Source organism: Rhinatrema bivittatum, chromosome 1 (genome assembly GCF_901001135.1).
Source record: "Rhinatrema bivittatum chromosome 1, aRhiBiv1.1, whole genome shotgun sequence".
NCBI classification, from domain to species: domain Eukaryota; kingdom Metazoa; phylum Chordata; class Amphibia; order Gymnophiona; family Rhinatrematidae; genus Rhinatrema; species Rhinatrema bivittatum.
The window spans coordinates 731,791,676-731,815,148 of NC_042615.1; the positions used below are offsets into that span (position 1 = coordinate 731,791,676).

General features: G+C 43.6%; 1 protein-coding gene across 3 annotated transcripts in view; it reads right to left on the reverse strand.

The window, feature by feature from the left end:
* The window catches only part of ITGA1 (integrin subunit alpha 1), a 462,364-nt gene that overhangs the window by 321,225 nt on the left and 117,666 nt on the right, over positions 1 to 23,473 (reverse strand). The window contains exon 1 of one of the 3 annotated variants that reach the window (XM_029577640.1): positions 988 to 1,033. The exons of the other annotated variants lie outside the window; for them this stretch is intronic. Within the exon in view, the coding sequence (XP_029433500.1) occupies positions 988 to 1,025 (38 nt within the window). The 5' untranslated portion in view covers positions 1,026 to 1,033. Of the gene's footprint in view, positions 1 to 987; positions 1,034 to 23,473 lie in introns of those variants that run through there. 3 annotated transcript variants of the gene reach the window in all.

A 23,473-nucleotide genomic window follows, 5' to 3' on the forward strand; every position in this document is an offset into this window, starting at 1 on the left:
ACGAAACCATTAAACGCATCTGTAAATGATAAAGACGGCTTAGATGTAAGATGAAGCTGCTTCTGTTTTACATACAATATAACTGATTAAATCTGAGTGATCTTAGACTGGGAAAAACTATGAATCAATCTTAAAGTCATGAGTCAGGGTTTGGAAGGGTTCAAGATATTTTAATTAATACTACAGTTAGCAACTGAGAAGTTGAAAAGGCTGAAAGAGTTATACACGAGAACATCTGGGAAGAAAACATTGAACAGATACACAAAAGGAATGCATTTTTTTCCTGCAGCTAAAATTATGCATGCTATGGAGCCCACACATGCTTTTAGCCACAATTGAGGATGGCAATTTTCAGTTAGGTCATTTCATCTGGGTAAATGTCTTTGAAAATTACCTTCTAAATTAGTGGCTGATAGTAGCAGCCCTAATCTCTGATACATGAGCTTCTTCATAAATGTGGCCAGGCCCTAAATTCTGATCTTATGCCACTAATAATATGTCCTTTATCTTGGTCGAATATTGTCATTTAACCTCTGCTTTTTCAACCTCTCAGTTGAAAATTTGGAGTGTAGGGAGCACAGTTAGATGGTCACATTGGAGGAAAGGTTGGTTTGCCATTTTCCCCGTCCAGCAATAGAAAATATTGCTGTTAGCCTCTGAGCCAGGACTAGACTACCATCTATGTGAACAATTGCATTTTTGAACCCACAAAACTATGCCAGAACCACAAAAAACCAGCTTTAGACCTTAATTTTATGAGCCTACAGATACTGTCTAATTTGCCAAAAGGAAGACCTAGCCCTGGACTTACTAGTGGGAGAACATGCTCTCTTTTAAATCTAGTTGAAATCACAAATAAAACACAGCACACAGGACTGATGTTCCAAATAACTTTCTTTTACTTAGCAAAAAGTCTTTATAACAGAGTATATAGTTCTTCTCATCTATGTTGGAGGACAGGTTCTTTTCAGTGAAGCTACTACTTACATAAGAAACTCCATCTCTTTCTCCAACATGATTTCCATTTGCTTTCTACACAGCTTATTACTTCCAATAGGATACTGTCCTCTGCCCACCACTGGAATTCTCTCGGGTCTTTACTCCCTTCTGAAATGAATATGAACACAGGGTTCCAAGGGTTATGGTTTCCACATGTGGACTATTTACAGCTCCGGTATTTGTTGAGTTTACTCCAACCAAATAAATACAACATTTAAAGTTCTCAAACATGTTGATGTGTAGATAAACTGTTTTTCTATCCTTCTATGCACTGGAGAAAAAAATTCCTTGTGATTATCTTAGGAAATATTAAGAACAAGGCCTCTCTCTCTCTCCTCACCATGCTATGGAAATAAATTATTTTATGTATTTATTTTTAGTCATAAATAAATAAATATTGATGAAAAGAGTGCCGAGGAAAGAGTTGGCAGATGTGTGGAAGGAAGGGAGAAGTTAAGGAAAATGGTGAAGAGAAGAGTGTTAATGTGAAGCCAGATAAATTTTGCTTCCTTTGTTGTTGTCCTATATTCCTCCATATTAAACATAATCCATTCCTTTAAAGATCATAAAAGGAACCATTCTTTTAGTGCTATCATATTGACTTTGTACTTCCCTGTTTTCCTTTATTCTGAGCCTATCTGTTTTGAGCTAAGAATACCTATTATATTATACATAAATTAAAAATATATTATGTTATATTGCACATCTCTAAAATTTAATACTGTCCAGCTGTTTTTTTTTCTTATACTGTACTTTTACAGCAATGGAAGTTTTGCAAATAATTCACATCAAAAGAAAGAACTCAATATCAGCAGAAAAATAGCTTGCTGAAAAAATGCTGTTTCATCTAATAATGAAAACATTATTGGGTTTTTTTTTTTATAGGCTAATAAAAGTTCATTCTTTCCAGGAAAGAAACTAAATCTAGCATACACAAAAAAATGAACTGTATTGATTATTTTTCTAAATAAATATATACCAGTTCATCAGATGCACTATAGTTAAACAATACATATCTGCAAATGTTGCTTTAATTAATAGATGAAATGCCAAAGTTAAAACAATTTTGGTTCCAGTACACTAAACTGCATTAACAATGGCCAATAAAGTGCATAAGCATGATATTTAATGCATGTATTAACGACCAGTGTTGATATGTAAATGAGACATGCGCTACTACAGATACTAAGATATTCATATAAAAGTATATGCGTTAATATAGATAAAGCACAAAAGTTTAACTACACCCTGAGATGAAATTTTTTTTGCAACAATGCAATTGCATTAGTTTGTACATTTTAACATAAATAAATTTTCCCTGCACCAATTGGTAATGAGCTATTTTGCATACTATTGCATTTTATATCTCATTAACATAAATTTCACATTAGCAGTTATTCAAGCCATTTGTGCACGTTAACAGCTCTCAATGTGTGTTAACTGCTTGAAATAGATAACTCATGAGTTTAATGCACATTCATACTTTCGTTATCTATTGCAGTTTTAGAATATTGGCCCCATTGTGCTTATGTAAGCAAAATCTTTAAAAAAGTCTTCACTGCTTCCCAAAAATTAACCAAGGTTTATTCCTGCCTGGTGGTTTAGACCTGCAGTTGGTAAATAGAGGCCAAGTTGGGGATTTTTTTTCTCCCCGGGGGATATGTGAATGCTATTCAGATGATTTTGAATAAGCAAAACATTTTTTATGTTGACATGAGAAAAATAATCTGAGCACGTAAGTGGTGGAACCACCATCTACTCTTTGTTCCTGAGTTCTGCTCCATCTCTGACTTTGTCCATGAAAGATCATTAATCCATTCAGTTATGCTGGTTTCATTCACTTCCCAAAGATATCTACACTAAAAATGATTTATTCCTGCTCAGAGCAAGACCAAGTCAGGGTAGCCTTCCTTGCCTTGCAGCTGTGTAGATACCATTATCTTCCATGGGAGAAAACATATCATTTTAAATTATTATTTCCTGCCTTTGGAAATCATATGAGCCAAGCCATGCCATCCTTTTTCCATTTACTCTATTTTATTACCCTGAAATGGAATTGAAAAAAAGTGTTTGAAAAGAGTTTTGAAAGAGTTCTGTTTTAGAGCTGTTTCTTGCTGCTTTAAAAAAAAAAAAAAAGTACTGCAATCACCACAGCACTTGTCTGTTTAAAAGTGAGGTCATGTGATTGCAGTATAGCAGAGGACAAGTTTCTCAGTGCTTTATGGCTGAGCAGTAAAATCAGTTTCTTAAGCTGTTTAATGCCATGTAAGCAAATTGACAAAGGGAAAAAAATCACTGCACACAAATCCTAGCACAAGCTGCATGAATTTGCTCGTAAATTAGGTCTTCTACTCCACAGGCTGGCTGGAATCAGAAATATTGCAGAGATGGTGTTTACAGTTTCTGGAGGATCGCTGCCGGTGTCGCACCAAATAACTACACCATAAAAGGTATAGTTATTCGGCGCAAAAATGACAGCGATAAGGATGCATACCTTTCGCGTGCGATAGCTTTAGAAAATAGCCTCCTTAGAGGTAGATTTTAAAAGGTGCGCGCGCTTCCCGGTGTGCACACATGGACACGCCAATTTTATAAAATTCCATAGACGTGTGCACATGCATGCCAGATTTTATAATCTGTACGTGCATATGCAGGCAGCACACGCAGGGGGGCCCAATTTTGTAAGATTACGCGTGGTGACACAATTGGGCCTCCCTGAGTTCCCTCCATCTGCTCCAATTAAGGAGCGGACTGGGAGGGAACTTCTAGGGATATGCAGAAGGACGCCATATGTTGCATTCGGGATTCGTATTCGTCGGGGGGCAGATACGTTGCATTCGGCAAGGGGGCCTCCGATTCGTTCATGCGTTAATTCTTATTCGTTTCCCAGGCTAAAATTGAATTACCTACAACCCTCCACCCTCCTGACCCCCCCAAGACTTACCAAAACTCCCTGGCGCTGCCATCCATTGCTCCTACCATGTGACAGGGGCTGACCAATGGCACCGGTAGCCCCTGTGACATAGTAGGTCAAAGGCTATTGGTGCCATTTTGAATTCCGGCAGCCAAGGGCACGAGTGCAGGAGATGGCTTCCGGACCCCCCGCTGGACCACCAGGGAGCTTTGGTAAGTCTTGGGGGAGGGGTCAGGAGGGTGGGGGGTTTGTTTAAATTTGCTCCTTTAGACGGCCGAATAATTCGGCGAAGATTTGTGGTATTCGTGGGGAATCGTGATACGTTTCGCTTCCCCACGAATACAACGAATATGGCCCTATACGTTGCGGATTACCAATACGTAGGAAATGAATGCACACCCCTAGGAACTTCCCTACCCCCTACCCACACTCCCTCCCTCTTTCCTCTCCTCCCCACCCTCTAAATCCTTTTTCCTACCTTTCCTTTTTTTTGTTTTAGTGCTTACTGTTTTGTTGGTGGCATTTTTAAAATTCGACCGTTATTGAACAGATTTAAGGTTGAAGACTATCTCTGTGATGACTGAGCTAAATGAGTTGGGAAGGAATGTACAATAGGAAAATATCCCCAGGGTAGTTGCCAATGAAGGCTCTTGGTACCGAATTTCAACCCTGGTTCCGATTCAGCTGGAAGTCTAAACAAACAGGAGAAAACTTCCATATCCCACCCAAAAACAGAATTACTGAGCATATGAATAAACATGACTTAATGGGGAATAGCCAGCATGGATTTAGTAAAGTTGTACCTTGCTAATTTGTTGGAATTTTTTGAATGTCTATATGGATAAGGGATAAGTCATGGGATAGGAGGCAAAGTCCTGTTGTAGACTGTTAACAAATTAAAGGATAGAAACTAGCAACTGACTTGTAGATGATTTAAAACTAATTTAAGAAGGAGATCACATGACGCAGTAAACCCGGATGCAAGTGTAATCAAAGGCTCCGGGCATCCTTCCCTGTAAATCAAGTGCCATCGACAGTAAATCGCATACTTATCTCAATAAATTGCTGACTGCGATTTTCTTTGTGAATGGACAGATTTATTACCCACTTGCCTAAAGTTATGAGTACCTGCTTTGCTAAAAAAGAAAGAGAAAAGCCACGTCTCAGTGAATCCAAAACGGTTGCCTTTAAGGAGAATTTTCCACTCACCCTGGGTAAGGATGCAAACATTATTGCCCTTACTGATGCTATGGTATTTGCCTTAAGTTCACGTTTGGATGCCATATTGACACAAATCACGGCAGTGCAAGTGTTCATCTCTGATTTTGGAGTGCATCTGGGCTTGGTGGAGGGCTGGGTTGGAGTCATAGAGGGCGACTCGTTAGCAACCATGGCAAAAATACAAAAGTTAGAGAAACTCCTAGTGGATCAATCTGATAAACTGGACAACCTGGAGAATCACTCCAGGCGAAAAAATGTAAGAGTTGTGGGCATTCCAGAAACAATCGAGGAAAAACAGCTAAAATCCCTGCTAGAAAAAGAACTGGCCTCAGTTTTGGGCATAAAGGGGGAATGCAAGCCCATTATCATTGAGTGCGCTCATCGCTTGGGAGGAATATCTGAAGACAGAACTAAACCCAGAGTGGTTATCTTCAAGCTTTTGAACTATGCACAAAAGGAACTTATTCCAAAGGCTTACAGGAAAAAATAGAGAACTTTGGCTTTTCGATCACTGAGTCTTACTGTGTTAAGATTTTTCCCCATGAGTCACACAACAATGGAAGGGGTTCGTCCCGGTATGCTTGGAGCTGAACAACAGGCAGATCCTATTCGCTCTGCTTCACCCGGCAAGATTGCAGGTCTGGCATGAGAATATTGCTCAAAACTTCAACTCAGAGGATGAGGCACTGGTGTTTCTGGAGCGTTTGTCGGGCTCGGATAAGTGAGACTGAGGCTGCACTAATGCCTAAAATCTAATACCCTAGAGAGCAAGGAGTCTTCAGTCAGACACATGGGCCAGGGATTATTGTTCCTATATCCCTGATGACAGTTCAGATTAATGTCATCAATTTGATAATTTATGGTTTCAATAGTAAAAGTTACACTTGCAGATTTCCATTGTTGTTTAGGTACTTCTAATGTTGGGGGACCTTAATATAATGATGTGGCACTTCTATTATGTTGTAATAGCTGCAAGAATGGGGGGGATGCCCGTTGCATTTTGAGTGATCTCTAGCCTCTCGTATAAGGAGGCAATCAACTTTGTAGGGGAGGGATGGAGAGAGGGGTGGAATTATTGGGTGTTTATTAGTGATGTGCAATTGTTTTTGCCGAACTGGACTATTTCAAAGAAATAGTCAAATTCGGCATGGGACGGAGGACCCGCATCCCGAGACGGATTTTCCCCAAACTTCAGGGAAAATTCGTTGTTAAGGTTAGCGCAGAGAGAGGGGCACCTTTATTTAAAAAAAAAACAAACACCCAACCCTTTGTGTGATGTTCTCTCAACCGAGCTTGATGGATGCTCTACCTGGGTAACATCAAGCTCGGTTGAGAGAACATTGCACAAATCTCATTTTTGAGTGAGTTTCCTCACTCCGAAGGTCATCAAATCTTCACAAGAGAGCACTGTTCTGTTCGTACGTCTCACTTTGAATGTCAAAGTGGCCCCTAACCCCTACACTAATACCTAAACCTCACCTCGAGTTACTAGGTGGGCCTCCCATAGAGATATAAATACTTATCTAGTGTTAGGGCATTACAGCTAGGTTCTTTTTCTCTTTCTCTCTCTCTCATATGGGACTGCCCCTTTCTTGGTCTGGAGAATTCTGTTTGCTGGTTGTAAAGGATATTACCTTCTGAAGGCCTATGCATTAGCTTGTAACCCTTCATTTAGTTCTTTATTTGTTGTATCTTTTGATCAGTGCTGTGCTGTACCATATGGTACGATATTCTATCTGTTGTACATTTATGCAGACTTGGAGGGAGGGAAGGGGGGGAGGGCTGCAACAATGCTTGCTTTACTGTCTAATTCTGTCTGTTATGTTATGTAACATGCCAATAAAAATTTAAGAAAGCATTTTTTTTTTTTTAGTCAATGTACAATGAAACTGTGGTTCTTTATTAGAGGTCTCACTAACCTGTCAATTTGATGTAGTGATTCTCCCACTTGAATGGCTGAAGTGGCAATTGTAATAATAGGGTTTCTGGTAGCATCAAGTGAATCACTGCCTATTGTAACCAAAAGTAAGGATCAAGAGAGGAAAAATTGCTCTTCTTCCTGCTGGGTCTTCCTACAGGAAACATGGGATGGAACCCACCCAGCTAGTCTCCGAGACAGAGTCTTGTAGAAGAATAAATCCAATTATATTTTAAAAAACCTTTTTCTGTTCAATTTTATTAAACACACTTTGAAGTTACTCTCATTAATAAAGTACTTATATCTGTCACATCAGTGGTAACATCTAACACAATTGTACTTTTTCTAGGTCCCAGTCCCTAACAAGAAAAGAACCAGTTCAAATTATCTGGATAAATAATCAGATAAGTACCTTTTACTCAAAAGTAATTATACTTACTCTGAAAATTATTTTCTAACTGTTAATTTTAAAAAGTTGAGACTTTGTGCTGTAAATTTATAATCCAGGTACCACTGAGTATGGATACCCAAAAAGGTGAAAGTAAGTAAAGGAAAACATTTGTTCCCTTGTTTGTCTGTCTCTGTATATTTCTTTTGTTCTCTTTTTTCTTATATGCTCATTCTCTCTATCTCTTTCTGTCCCTGTGAGACTTGACTTGTTCTGTATTTTATTCTCTCTTTCCTATTACCTTAGCAAAGTTACCTTTGTCTGATCTCGTTATGCCTCTCACTTTTCCTCTTTTTCTGTATTTTCTGCGACGATGTCTCCGTTATAGTCTTGCTAGACTTCTGGTATAATTTTTCTCTAAGTGTACACTTAACTGAAACAGGTTTATGAAGAAGAATTTTTGCTCTCTCCACTGAGGCTACTGTATGTTGCTGACTGTACACAGGTAGTGGTCATAGCTTGAGTAGCTAGAGGGGCTCGTTGCAGTCACTCCCTGTAGAGCAGTCTCTTTTCTGTATGGGAAGCATTTTCTCCTGGTGAAGGGTTGGAATTTCCTCTCTCACTATACTTTAATTAAAAGAATAGAGTGCTCCTTGACTACACTATCACAGTTACTCTTCCGAGAATGTAAAAAGCAGTTGTTCCCTTCATGTAGTCCACGAAGTCTTGTTGAACTTAACTGCATTAAAACAAAAAAAAATTAATAATAATTCAATTTCCCTACACTAACTATAACACAGAGGAATTTCTCCAGTGGATTACAGTGAAAACCCCCCCCCCCCCCCCCACACACACACACACGCTTTTCACTCCTGCCCCTGTATCTGACACACAAGATAGCAATTGCTGGGATAGTCTGTTATATAGAGATCCTTAAACTATGAAAATATTTTTCTCAGATGCTCTGTTGGTAACAGAATGCTGCTGTCAACTCTCTTTATTCTGGGTCTGCTCATGCTTTTCTGTGGCTCTTTGTCAGTGTGCTGAGCACTGTCAGAATTCTGTGTACTTTCTCTTTCTGCCAAGGATTGTTCTCAGATTCACACTAGAATTTATTAGGGATGTGAATCGTTTTAGGACGATTAAAATTATCATCCGATAATTTTAATATCGTCTTAAACCGTTATGGAACACAATACAATAGAGATTCTAACGATTTATCGTTATAAATCGTTAGAATCGTGAGCCGGCACACTAAAACCCCCTAAAACCCACCCCCGACCCTTTAAATTAAATCCCCCACCCTCCCGAACCCCCCCCCCAATGACTTAAATAACCTGCGGGTCCAGCGGCGGTCCGGAACGGCAGCGGTCCGGAACGGGCTCCTGCTACTGAATCTTGTTGTCTTCAGCCGGCGCCATTTTCCAAAATGGCGCCGAAAAATGGCGGTGGCCATAGACGAACACGATTGGACAGCAGGAGGTCCTTCCGGACCCCCGCTGGACTTTTGGCAAGTCTTGTGGGGGTCAGGAGGCCCCCCCCAAGCTGGCCAAAAGTTCCTGGAGGTCCAGCGGGGGTCAGGGAGCGATTTCCCGCCGCGAATCGTTTTCGTACGGAAAATGGCGCCGGCAGGAGATCGACTGCAGGAGGTCGTTCAGCGAGGGTTCCGGCGCCTCGCTGAATGACCTCCTGCAGTCGATCTCCTGCCGGCGCCATTTTCCGTACGAAAATGATTCGCGGCGGGAAATCGCTCCCTGACCCCCGCTGGACCTCCAGGAACTTTTGGCCAGCTTGGGGGGGGCCTCCTGACCCCCACAAGACTTGCCAAAAGTCCAGCGGGGGTCCGGAAGGACCTCCTGCCGTCCAATCGTGTTCGTCTATGGCCGCCGCCATTTTTCGGCGCCATTTTGGAAAATGGCGCCGGCTGAAGACAACAAGATTCAGTAGCAGGAGCCCGTTCCGGACCGCTGCCGTTCCGGACCGCCGCTGGACCCGCAGGTTATTTAAGTCATTTGGGGGGGGGGTTCGGGAGGGTGGGGGATTTAATTTAAAGGGTCGGGGGTGGGTTTTAGGGGGTTTTAATGTGCCGGTTTTGCGATTTTACGTTTTTTTGATTTTTCACGATTTTTCACGATTTTTCACGATATTTTACCCCCCCAAACGGCAACAATACGATTCCCTCCCCCTCCCAGCCGAAATCGATCGTTAAGACGATTGAGGACACGATTCACATCCCTAGAATTTATTATTCAGTCATACCCAAAGTCAGGTATCCCTCTGGGATTGTAACATCTGATTCCAGCTAAATTTGAGAAGCTGTACACATTAACTCTGGGATGGAGTCAGATACCAGTTTTTAAATCAAGGCTGTATTACCTCAGCTAGATAGCCTGCTTCTCCACTGGGGTATTGTGATATCAGTTCCCAGATATTACCAAGTTTTATCTTGACTTTATGACCATCAAAACTAAGGAATTAATCATACAAAATGGAGAAATTACTTATCTGATAATTTTGTTTTCCTTAGTGTAGACAGATGGGACTCAGTACCAGTGGGTTATACTCCCGTGCCAGCAGATAGAGATGGAGCAAGCTGACGTCACAGTGACCCCAGCCTGCCAATATTCTCTTCAAAAGCAACTGTGGATAGACTAGCAAAAACCTTGATTAAAAACAGGCAACCATAACTGTACTCAACCAACAATAAACACTGAACTCAAGTAGGAACATAGGTACCCTCATCTAGGAACTGAATGAACACATACCAGTAATACCTTGAGCCTTGGATTTCCACAGGAGGACTATTGACACAAATATTCACAGTCAAGGGCAGAAAGCTGTGTCCATCTGTCTACACTAAGGAAAATTAAATTATCAGGTAGGTAATTTCTCCATTTCCTAGCATGTAGACAGATGGATTCAGGACCAGTGGGATGTACCAAAGCTACTCCTAAACAGGGTCGGAGGCTGCCTGCAGTCTAGTCAACACCGTACTTGCAAAGGCTGCATCATCCCAGGCCTGGACATCCAGACGATAAAACCTAGGAAAAGTAGGTAAGGACGACCACATCGCAGCTTGGCAGATATCAACAGGAGACAACAATCTAACCTCCACCCATGACACTGCCTGAGCCATAGTGGAATGCACCCTAACCTGAGTAGGCAATGGCTTTTCTGCATCCACATATGCAGCCATGATCACCTCCTTAATCCAGCGAATGATAGTAGACTGCAAAGCTGGTTTGCTTGTTTCCTTTCACCATGAGGACAAACAGAGGATCCATCTTTCGGAAAGGTTAAGAAACCTTCAGATACCACACAACAAGTCTCTTGACATCCAAGGGATGCAGAAGGTGATACTCCTCTGTGTCCCTTACCTTATCCAGTGATGGCAAAGGAATGGACTGATTCAAATGAAATTCCGAGACCACCTTAGGCAATAAAGATGGAACAGTAGGCAGCTGCAATGCTCCTGGAGTCACACGAAGGAACAGACAAGGTCTGCAGCTCAGAAATTCGATGCGCAGAACATATAGCCACCAGGAAAATTGTTTTCAACGTCAAAGGATATGCAGTGGTCAGAACATAGGGCTTGCCAAGAAATCCAGCACCAAATTAAGACTCCACAAAGGACCAGTAACTGCAAGGGAGGACGAAGATGCTTCAGTCCCTTCAAAATTCAGGCCAAATCAGGACAAAATGACAAGGAATAACCATTCACTGGGCCTCAAAAACATTCAAGAGCTGCAACCTGTACCTTCAAGGAAATAAAAGCCAAACCTTTATTCAACCCATTCTGCAAAAAGTTCAGAATGATCAGATCTTAACTGAACACCTCACACCAGACCTCAAATATTCTCCAAACCCGCACATAGGCTAAGGAAGTAGAGAACTTTCGAGTGCGGAGTAAAGTTGCAACCACTGCAGAAGAATATCCACACTTCAACAGGCAAGCCCTCTCAAAGGCCAAACCGTAAGACAGAACAGAGTCAGAGCATCATGAATAACCGGTCCCTGCTGCAACAGATTAATGTGCGGTGGAAGACGAAGGGGGGTCTCCACCAGGAGTCTTCGCAAATCTGCATACCACGGACACCTGGGCCAGTCCAGTGTCACCAGGAGTACCAGCCCCCTGTGGCCTTCAATCCTGCAAACTATCCTGCCCGACAAGAGCCATGGAGGAAACGCATAAAGCAACCTGACCAGACCAGACCTGTACGAGAGCATTTACGTCTAGGGATCATGGATCTCTCCAGCGACTGAAGAATCGAGGAACCTTCATATTGCAAGAAGTCACCAGCAGGTCTAGGAATGGAAGGCCCCAGTGATCCACTATCAGCTGAAACACCTCGGCTGACAACACCCATTCTCCGGGATCCAGATTCTCTCTGCTGATAAAGTCTGCTCTTACATTGTCTTTTCCTGCAATGTGAGAGGCTGAGATTATCTGTAGATCTATTTCGCCCATTCCATAAGTTGGTCTATTTCCTGTGACACTTGCTAGCTCTTGGTTCCTCCCTGGCAAAAGAGAGAGCATTATCCTTAGCAGGACCCATACTATGGAACTCCATGCCCGTTGAGTTAAGATTACAAAGAGAAAACAAAACATTTAGAAAAAAATCTAAAAACCTGGCTCTTCAAACAAGCTTTTCAAAAAGAAGAGAGAGAATAGTAAACCAAAGAAGCGCAAGGTACAATCAAAGAGCACCCGCACACACAACAGTAATCACTAAGTGTGCAGTTTTAAGTGAACCCTGCAGTAAAGGATAAAGTTACAATTATAGAATGAGTCCTGTACTCAAACTGCTATAGAAATTGACCTGGACATGTTTTACAGTCTTCTAATAATTAATCTTGTTTAAAAACTGTTACCGAACCTTATGGCACCTATGTAAAATGAAAGATTATAATAGCATTACTTTTATGTGCCTTTATGTAAACTGTTGTGACAGTACCCACCTTAACGTCGGTATAGAAAAGACTTAAAATAAATAAATAAATGTAGGCCACCGTCGCATTGTCTGACATCACGCGGACTGCTTATTCCTGCAGCCTGTGGCTGAACTGCAAGCATGTCAACCGGACCGCCCAGGCTTCCAAGCGATTGATGTTCCAGAGGGACTCCTCAGCATTCCAACGTCCTTGGGCCATCAATTCCTGACAGTGAGCTCCCAACACTGGAGACTCTTATCGGTCATGAGTACCAACCAGTTCAGGGAGGACAAGGAAACTTCCTTTCTCAGATGAGCCTCCTGCAACCACCACTGGAGGTGAGGCAGATTGCCATCGACAAGTGGAGCCAAACCAAATATTCCTGAGACTGTGGGTTCCAACGAGACAGTAGGGAGCACTGAAAAGGATGCATATGTGCCCTCACCCTCAGCACCACTTCCAGGGTCACCCCCATCAATCCGAGCACCTGTAGATAGGACCACACTTTAGAAAGTAGAATGTTCATGAAGTGATGCACCTAAGACATCAATTTCTAAATTCTAACTTCCGGCAGGAAACTTTGTCCTGCCCTGTATCACACCAAGCCCCTAGATACTCCGACTGAGATGGCTGAAGACTGCTTTTGGCCAGATTCACGACCCAACCGAGCTCCTGCAACAAGGAGATCACCTTGTGCATCACCAGACAGCTCTCTTCCTGATACTTGGCTCAAACTATCCAGTCATCCAAGCATGAGTACACCAGGATCTCTTCTCTTCTCAACACTACCGCTACTACTACCATAACCCTGGAAAACATTCTGGGGGTGGTGGCTAGACCAAAGGGCAGGGCCTGAAACCGATAATGGTGTCCCATCATTGCAAAACGTAGAAAACGTTGGTGTTCCAAACAGATGGGAATATGAAGGTAGACCTCAGTCAGATCCAGGGAGGTCAGAAATTCCCCCAACTGCACTGCCATTATCACAGATCGTAAGGTTTCCATGTGAAAATGAGTCACCTTCAAATGACAATTTGACTCCTTTGAGATCCAGGATGTGAAGAAAGGAACTCTCCTTCTTGGGCACAAAAAAAATATTGCCCAATACTTTCTTGAGATGTGGGTGCTAGAACCACAGCCCTCAGCCTGAGAAGCCTTTGAAGCATAGACTCCACTGCCTGCATCTTCTGCAGGGAATAGCAAGGAGACACTATGAACACGTCCCAAGGAATACTGCAAAATTCCAGCACATATCCTGCTTGTATCACCTCCAGGACCCACTGGTCCAATGGGATCTTGACTCACCTCTGAAAAGAGAGAGGCATCCCCCTATCTCTTGTTCCCGAAGGTGTGAAGCTCGGGAAGATCCACCACTTGAGCCTGCTCCTCTCTTGGGCTGTCTGAGATGAAAGGACTGAGACCTACTGAAAGGCTGAAAGATCAACTCTCTGTAGGGATGAAACTGCTTGGAACCCTGGAGACAACCCTTCATACCAAAGGGGAGCTGCACTTGCTTCTTATCCTCCGGCAACAGAGGGGCTGGTGATTCGCACTATTACTGGCCAGTTTCTCCAACTCACTCCTAAACAAGAGCGAGCCTTTAATAGGCATTTTCATAAGATTAGTTCTGGAAGCTGTGTCAGCTGATCAATTTCACAACCATAGTTGATGCCTGGCTGCTACCACCAAAGCTACTCCTCTGATTGAGGTAAAGCGCAAATTGCAGTCCACATCCGCTATAAAGGCGGCAGCAGGTTCCATGACCGGTAGAAAATTCCCTCCAGCATCATCAACTTCCTGAGAAAGAAGCAGACAAGTTCGTGCCTCAATGGCACAACAGGAAGCTATCTGCAAAGTCACTGCCACTGCCTCAAAGGATAGCCTCAATCCTCCTTCCGCTCCTCCCTCTACGGCACAGACCAGTGCATCCACTTTGGGAAAATGCAAATGCTCTTTGACAGCTGAATATGAGGGTACAGACCTTCCAATGTCCCTTTCCCTTTGAAATTTGTCTCTGGGGTGTCCCATTCAAGATCAATCAATTGCTGAATGGCATTCCATAACAGGGAAAAAAAACCAAGAGGATTTATGCAAGGAAACCAAAATAGGATTCTTCTTTGGCTCCAACAAGGAATCTGTACCAGAAACACCCAGCATCTTCAAAGTCTGGGAAATCAGGCCCAGCAGTTCATCTCTATGAAAGAATCAAATCATGGTCCAATACAGTTCCAGCCCTGGAGGAATTTCCCCATCTTCAAGGGAATCAGGATCTGTCTCATCATCAATGCCATACAAGTTCCTGTTGGGAATACATGCTGCAAACCGAGGTGTGACCTGGGGCTTAACCATAGGACTGGAAGAGGGAGGGGCCACCGGCTGAGGGTCCAACCTGACAGGATTGAGGGAAGCTGAGAACTGTGCCTAAAGAAAAGCTTGTAAATCCTGAAAAAACTCCACCCAAGAAAAAGCAGCCAGATCCAGTCCAAACCCAAAAGGAACTGGAGCAGGGCCCACCGAACTGCCATCACCAGTGGAGGAGCCAGTCAAGGGAGTAATCAAGGTCTGGCACACTTCCAGACAGTGCCAAAACCAGACCATCATCAGGATGGGAGGATCCAGGCTTAGCGAAATCTGAGGAAGACAACTCTCCCTGAGCGTCCAAACAGTGCTGACACTCGTTAGAAGACAGGTCAGGCTCAGAAGCCCAAATATGACAGGCAGTACAAGAGAAAGGCACCTAGGCTTCTTGCTCACTGGCGCCATCAGCGGCAGAGAGTGTGCGTCCAAATGGCTCACGCTCAAAAATGTATGCGCACAAAAGTCAGGCACCGCAAAGGTAAGCGCCATCAAACCACACACACAATTAGTGTGTGAAGGGTTAAGCTTATCACCATGCTAAAAGCTTGTGTATGCAAGAGTGCGCCCAAAATGGAGTGCACAATGCATGCACAGAGCTGATGAACTGCACAGACCAACGTCCTGTAGAGGGCAATAAGCACGTGCAAAAGCATGTACCTACCACATAGCGTGCAGGCAAAAAGTCTAACTGCGGGGCCTAGGCCACCAGGTTTGCTCAACCTGCCAGGCTGCCCAGTTTTCCTAACCCCAACAGGAGCAGAAATGATGTCAGAAGGACACGCCAAGCACGGGCACTGGAGGAAGTCCTACAAACACTTTTAACTGTCTCTGTTTCAGAAGGTAAAATGTCTTCCTTCCTTTTTTTCTTTTTAAACTTACCTAAGCTCAGTGCTTACCGGCTGAGTACAGAGACCTTCTCCGGCTGTGGGAGGAGAGGGCATCTGCCATTACCACTGTACTCGGCCTCCTGCACCCTTTGCCTTTAAGTTGTACAATCAGCTAAGTACCAGGAAACCCAGCTACCAGACCAAGGCACACACATCTGAGGGCTATGTTAGCACCCCTTTTTTCTTACCATGGGCATTATCCATGCATTATTATAGCTTTTTGATGAATCCAGAAGAGAGTTAAACAGGATCTGCCAACTCCAGAGAAGGCAACGCAGGGCATGCATTTGGCATATGCCAATTTGGTTCTATCTGAATTACAACAATTAAAAGGTGATAAAATCTAACATGGAAGTGACTATGGCGATTCGCAAGGAGATGGCAGATTTAAAGCAGTAAGTTACTTCTTTTCATAATTAGCTACTGTGTCATTATCGACAGCCATTGAGCCTTTGCAGGAAGCAATGAATCAGACTGAAACTCTTCAGCGCAATCTGAAAGAACTTTCCAATCGCAACCAACAAAATAAAACTTTGGATTTTGGGGATCCCTTAAGGAATGGAAGGTTCTGATATTATTTCTTTTCTGACCACAATGATTCCCATTTGTCTAAACTTAGTTTGCACTGCTTCTTGAAATCGAGTGAGCACACAGAATCTCCTCAAGGCCTCTTAAAAAAGCCAAGTACCCCAGACCGATCATTTTCAAGCTGATTCAGTACCCACAAGAATTAGAAATTATTACCACAACTCAAGTTAAAGCTCCTCTCAAGTACAAAGGTAATTCAGTTTTGTTTGTACCAGACCTTGCTAAGACAACAGCTGCCAAACAGAAGTCATTTCTCTCCTTGCACCCCCACTTGCAAGCACTGTGAGCTCGATATGGCCTGTGTGCGCACATGGCTTGTTGGAGGAGCTTCAAGCATTTCTCAGTACTGCGGAAAAACCATAAGAAATGATAACCTGATTACAGAAAATGTGCGATTTCTCTTTCCTGCTATGAAGATCACATGTGGTTTAGTCTTCATGAGTGGTACTTTGCGACTTTTGTTTTTTCAATTCTGCATTTTTTTTCCAAAGGTTGCTTGCTATTGTTTTTAAGATAATAATCTGATACCTATCACAATCATGACTGAGAGCTGTTCTGGGCTAACCTTTTATTTTTTCTGCCTCCAGGCCCATGTTTTGGAAGCTAAATCTATCCCCGTTGGGTTGGGGTTTGGCATTTCCCTATTTTTTGATGGGATTGCACTTCTATTTTCCTTACATCAGGTGCTATATATCTTTTTTGACAAGCATCTTTATTTGAATTGTAGTAGGGTCATTTTTCTACTTTCAAGGTATTCAGTGCTAAGCATACTTTGTGCCCTGTTCTTTCTTCCTCATGGCCACTGTTGGTGTCACTGAATGTTAATTGTTTCTCCCACCCTATTAAATGGAAGAAAGTTATCAATTACTTAATCTCTGAAATCTGATGTTACAATGCTATCCATTAAGCAATAATGGATAGAAAGATGTAGTTTATGCGCCAACTTACAAAAAAAAGAAAGGAGTCACTGTTCTTTTTCAAAAGCATCTCAAAGCTAAAATATTATCTCGAGGCTAATCCTGATAGCAGAAGGATCTCTGTTTCAGTTACTATTGGAGGAATGACTTATTTTTCAACTTGTATGCTCCCAACTTAGATGACCCTGCTTTTTTCCAACAGATTTCATCTCCTCATTCACATCATAATTTTACACAAGTTTATTTATTTGTTTTTCTATACCAATGTTCATCGTACATATCACACCGGTTTACATAGTAATAGAGGGGTCTATCAATGTATATTTTTTATTTTACATTGGAGCATCATGAGCTTATTGCTTTGTAACATTATTTCATTATACATTGTACAATAAACTAGGTAGCTTTTCACATTGAGAATAGTTACTTTTTACAATGAAGTTAGTAATTTTTTGCATTGAGATTAGTTAGTCACTTTTTACATTGAGATTAGTAACTTTTTACAATACAGTTAGTAACTTTTTGCAGTGACTTTTATGTCCTTTAGGATAGCATCTTTGTGGTTGTCTGATGATTGGTCTATGTGGAACTATGATTGTGGTATAATAAGAAGGTTTGTATTGTTGGGGTTGGCCGCAATGAGGGATAGCATGGTTCTGTGGGGAGTGTTGTGGGATGTAGTGGGCAGAGGGGGGAAGATGTGTGTGAAGGTGGGGGGGGGGGGTTAGCGTTGGGTGTTGGGTAGGGGTGGTCATTGGATATGCTTTTTTGAAGAGCCATGTTTTCAGGTCCTTTTTGAATGATGGGGTTGTGGGGTTGAGTCTGAGTTGGGGTGGTAGGCTGTTCCAGAGTGTTGGATCTGCTATGGTTAGAGTTCGGTTCCTTGCTGAGGTTAGGTGGGCTGCTTTTGGTGATGGAGTTGGGATGAGTCCGGTGTTGGTAGAGCGGAGTGCTCTCTGGGTGGTTTGAAAGTATATGGCTGGGCTTGGCCAGTCAAATTTTTCGGTGTATAGTGCTTTGTGTATGCGGGTTAGCACTTTGTATTGAATCCTGTGTGGGATGGGCAGCCAATGCAGGTTTTTTAGGATCGGTGTGATGTGTTCAGATTTCTTGGTGTTTGAGAGTGATCTTGCCGCTGCATTTTGGAGGAGTTGTAGTGGTCTGAGGGAGATGGATGGAAGGCCCAGAAGTAGTGCGTTACAATAGTCTAGTTTGGAGAATAGTAGTGCTTGGAGAACTGTTCTGTAATCTGGGGTGTGGAGAATTGGTTTGATTTTTTTGAGTATCTGTAGTTTGAAGAATCCATCTTTTATTATTAAGTTGATATGTTTCTTCATGTTGAGTTCGCTGTCTATGATTACGCCGAGATCTGGCTGAGGAGGTTATTCTGTCGTTGTTGGCAGGTGCTGAGTTGTTTTCTTTGAGTGTTGAGATGGTCTTGTTATTGATGTGAAGTATTTCGGTTTTGTTGTAGTTGAGGATGAGGGAAAGTTGAGATAGTAGTTGTGTTATCTTCGGAAGGTATTTGTCCCAAGTTTTTAGTATGTTTGTGATGGTTTCTTTTATGGGGAGTAGAATCTGAACATGATACTAGGAGGGAATGTTTATCTGGATTGTAGTCTAGATAAACATTCTGGGAGTGGGGGTGACGAGCTGGAGGGAGAGAGAAGGTGATGAAGATTCCAGGAGTAGGTGGAACGAAAAGGTGAAGGTGAGAGAAGTTGATGATGATGCCTAAGAAGGAACGAGGGAAGGGAAGAAAGTGATGATACTGGGGGAAAGGGAAGGCAAAGTGATTATGAAGCTGGGGGTTGGGGGGAAGAGGGAAGGAGGTGATGTCAGAGGAGTGGGGCAAAAGAAGAGAATGTGATGCAGGAGGTCCTTATGAGACTGGAAGATTGGGCTTCCAAATGACAGATGAAATTTAACGTGGACAATTGCAAAGTGATGCATACAGGAAAAAATAACTCTTGCTGTAGTTTCACAATTGGGCCAATGCAGTAAAGTGCGCTCAGGCTAAGCGCTCTGTTAGCCCCCGTTTGGCCGCGCGTTTGACGTGCTATTTTTACCCCTTATACAATAAGGGGTAACAGCACGTGGAAAACGCATGGCCAACCCCCCCCGAAACTAATAGCGCCCGCAACATGCAAATGCATGTTGATGGGCCTATTAGTCATTCCTGCGCGATACAGAAAGTAAAATGGCCGGCACCGGGAAACTGTACAGAAAAGCAGAAAAAAATGCTTTTCTGTACACCCTCCGGCTTAATATCATGGCCCCAAAAAATGGACGCACAGTTTTGCCAGTGTCCGTTTTCTGAACCAGTGGCTGTCAGCGGGTTCCAGAACCGACGCTGGTAAAACTGAGCATCGGCTGTCAAACCCGCTGACAGCCACCACCTCTGTCAAAAAGGAGGCGCTAGGGACGCCCTAGTGTCCCTAGCACCTCCTTTTACTGTGGGACCTAATTTGCATACGAGCCAATACTGAATTGCGATAATGGCCTGTGCGCACGTCGGGAGAGCAGGTGCTCACTGGCTCTCCCGTGACTTTTACTGTATCAGCCCGAATGTTAGGAGTTAGGAGTTATCATCAGGAAACAGAACTAGGCATCAAAGTGGATAATACATTGAAATCGTCGGACCAGTGTGCTGTGGTGATGAAAAAATCAAACAGAATGTTAGGAATTATTAGGAAGGGAATGGAAAATAAAACGGAGGATGTCATAATGCCTCTTATTCACTCCATGGTGAGATCGCACCTTGAATACTGTGTGCAATTCTGGTCACCCCATCTCAAAAAGGATATAACTGCACTGGAGAAAGTACAGAGAAGGGCGACCAAAATGATATGGAGCTTGGAATGGCTCCCTTATGAGGAAAGGTTAAAGAAGTTAGGGCTGTTCAGTTTGGATAAGAGACGACTGAGGGGGGATATGATAGAAGTCTACAAATCATGAAGGGACTTGAGCAAGTTAATGTAAATTGGTTATTTACTCTCTCAGATAATAGAAGGATCAGGGGGCACTCCATGAAGTTAGCAAGTACCTCATTTAAAACAAGTTGAAGAAAATTCTTTTTCACTCAGCGCATAGTTAAACTCTGGAATTTATTGCCAGAGGATGTCATTTCAGCAGTTAGTGTTACTGGGTTTAAAAAAGGTTTGGATAAGTTCCTAGAGGTTAAATCCATAAACTGCTATTACGGTAATTAATAAGCAATAGTTGCTTGTGATCTATCTAATGTTTGGATATTTGCCAGGTACTTGTGCCTTGGATTAGCCACTGTTGGAAACAGGATACTAGGCTTGATGGACCCTTTTTCTGACCCAGGATGGCATTTCTTATGTTCTTATGGGGAAACTAGTGATGGTCAAAATAAAGTAAATCCTATGCTAGATACATTCTTCCCTCTCCCACCTGTGGAAGAGAAACCTCATTGGTGGCAGGTAGGATGGTGCATTGTTTCCTACTGCACTTTCCCTCCCCACTCACACACCCCAGCAGCCACTGCCCCAATCCCCTCACTCACCCTCCCTGGGGTTTTTTTGTAATTTTTATTTGTGACGTATTTGCTCCCTAGTTTTCCCCTCCACTGACCCAAATGTTTTTGTTTTTTTTTTATTTTGTGTGTTAAACATTTTAAACAGTTAAAAAAAATCAATAGTTTATTAAAATAAAAAAAAAATAGTTTCTAATACCGGAAGGAGTGAAGAGAATGAGATGGGATTTAAGGAAGCTGGAAGAGTGGTCGAAGATATGGCAGCTGAGATTCAATGCCAAGAAGTGGTCTGGCATTGAATCTGGTCGCCACATCTCAAAAAAGATATAATTGCAATGGAGAAGGTACAGAGAAGGGCTATCAAAATGATAAGGGGAATGGAACAGCTCCCCTATGAGGAAAGACTAAAGAGGTTAGGACTTTTCAGCTTGGAGAAGAGACGGCTGAGGGGGATATGGTAGAGATGTTTAAAATCATGAGAGGTCTAGAACAGGTAGATGTGAATCGGTTATTTACTCTTTCAGATAGTAGAAATACTAGGGGGCAGTCCATGAAGTTAGCATGGGGCACATTTAAAACTAATCGGAGAAAGTTGTTTTTTACTCAACGCACAATTAAACTCTGGAATTTGTTGCAGAGGATGTGGTTAGTGCAATTCGTATAGCTGTGTTTAAAAAAGGATTGGATAAGTTCTTGGAGGAGAAGTCCATTACCTGCTATTAAGTTCATGTAGAGAATAGCCACTGCCATTAGCAATGGTAACATGGAATAGACTTAGTTTTTGGGTACTTGCCAGGTTCTTATGGCCTGGATTGGCCACTGTTGGAAACAGGATGCTGGGCTTGATGGACCCTTGGTCTGACCCAGTATGGCATTTTCTTATGTTCTTATGTACTTATGTTCTTAAATGCAGAGTCATGCATATGGGGAGTGGAAATCCAAATTAAATGTATTCGATGGGGGGGGGGGGGGGGCTGATGTGCACGGAGCAGGAGAGAGACCTTGGGATGATAGTGTCTAGGGATGTGCAGAGCAAAATTTTATGTTCATATTTTTTATGTCCGAAAGGGGGTCCCACTTGCGGCCAATATGGACATAAAAAAAATCCAATGAGTTGGGTATATGTACATATGTGCAAAAAAAAAAATTAAACCCCCTCACCCTCCTTAATCCCCCCCCCCAGACTTACCACAACTCCCTGGTGATCGAGCGAGGAGTGAGGACGTCATTTCTGCAATCCTTGGCGAGAAGCATGTGACGTCGGTGGCACGTCGAGTGACGCGGCGTCACGTGATTCCCGGCTCGTTCGCGCCGGACGGCTCGTTCGGCCCAAAAAGAACTTTTGGCCAGCTTGGGGGGGCCTCCTGACCCCCCCAAGCTGGCCAAAAGTTCTTTTTGGGCCAAACGAGCCGTCCGGCGCGAACGAGCCGGGAATCACGTGGCGCCGCGTCACTCAGACGCGACGTCACGTGATTCCCGGCAAGTTCGCGCCGGACGGCTCGTTCGGCCCAAAAAGAACTTTTGGCCAGCTTGGGGGGGCCTCCTGACCCCCTCAAGCTGGCCAAAAGTTCTTTTTGGGCCGAACGAGCCGTCCGGCGCGAACTTGCCGGGAATCACGTGACGTCGGCGTCTCGTGATTCCCGGCTTGTTCGCGCCGAACGAGCCGTCCGGCGCGAACTTGCCGGGAATCACGTGACGTCGCGTCTGAGTGACGCGGCGCCACGTGATTCCCGGCTCGTTCGCGCCGGACGGCTCGTTCGGCCCAAAAAGAACTTTTGGCCAGCTTGGGGGGGTCAGGAGGCCCCCCCAAGCTGGCCAAAAGTTCTTTTTGGGCCGAACGAGCCGTCCGGCGCGAACGAGCCGGGAATCACGTGACGCCGGCGTCACTCGACGTGCCGCCGACGTCACATGCTTCTCGCCAAGGATTGCAGAAATGGCGTCCTCACTCCTCGCTCCATCACCAGGGAGTTGTGGTAAGTCAGGGGGGGGGGATTAAGGAGGGTGAGGGGGTTTATATTTTTATTTTGGCTCAACAATCGCGATTTCCCACATATCGAACATATCTATGTTCGATATGTGGGAAATCCGATCGTTTATGTCGAATCAATTTTTTAAGTAAAAAAAAAATATGAGTTGCGTTTTACTAATGCGGTCAATCCGAATGCACACCCCTAATAGTGTCTAATGATCTGAAGTCGGCGAAATAATGTGACAAGGCAATAGCTAAAACCAGAAGAATGCTGGGCTGCATAGAGAGAGGAATCTCGAGTAAGAAAAGGAGCGCCTAAGGAGCGCGACAAAGGGTTTCGCTCCTTAGGTTCGCCCCTCGCTCTCCCGAGCAGTTGTCCCACCATCAGAAGAGAACTTCCCTGCCGGCGTTCTCATCTGGCCGCTACTCATCTGCCTCACAGCCGGCCACCTCCACCTCATCGGCACCGCCCTGCCCGGGACCCAAACCCCGCCGACCACCGAGATCGAGGCCCTGCCTCCCTGCGCTCCGACCCGACCCGCAGACCATGTGGGAACCGCCGCCACCAATCAGAAACAGCCCCAAGCAGGAACTGACGAAAAAAGAAAAAATATGGTAAGCCCTTTAAATTCGGGCTCCTTCCCTGCCGGCGTTCTCCTCTGGCCGCGATTCACCTGCTTCACAGCCGGCCACCTCGACCGTATCGACGCATATATACATATATACTAGCAAAACCGCAGTTTCAAACAAATACTCCTACGCCTCTCTGAAACCTCCATCCATTCGTCTTCCAGCACCCACTATATCATCTTCATCCAGCAGCCACGCATTCTTCTTCATCCAGTAGCCACGCATTCATCCTCATCCAGTAGCCACGCATTCT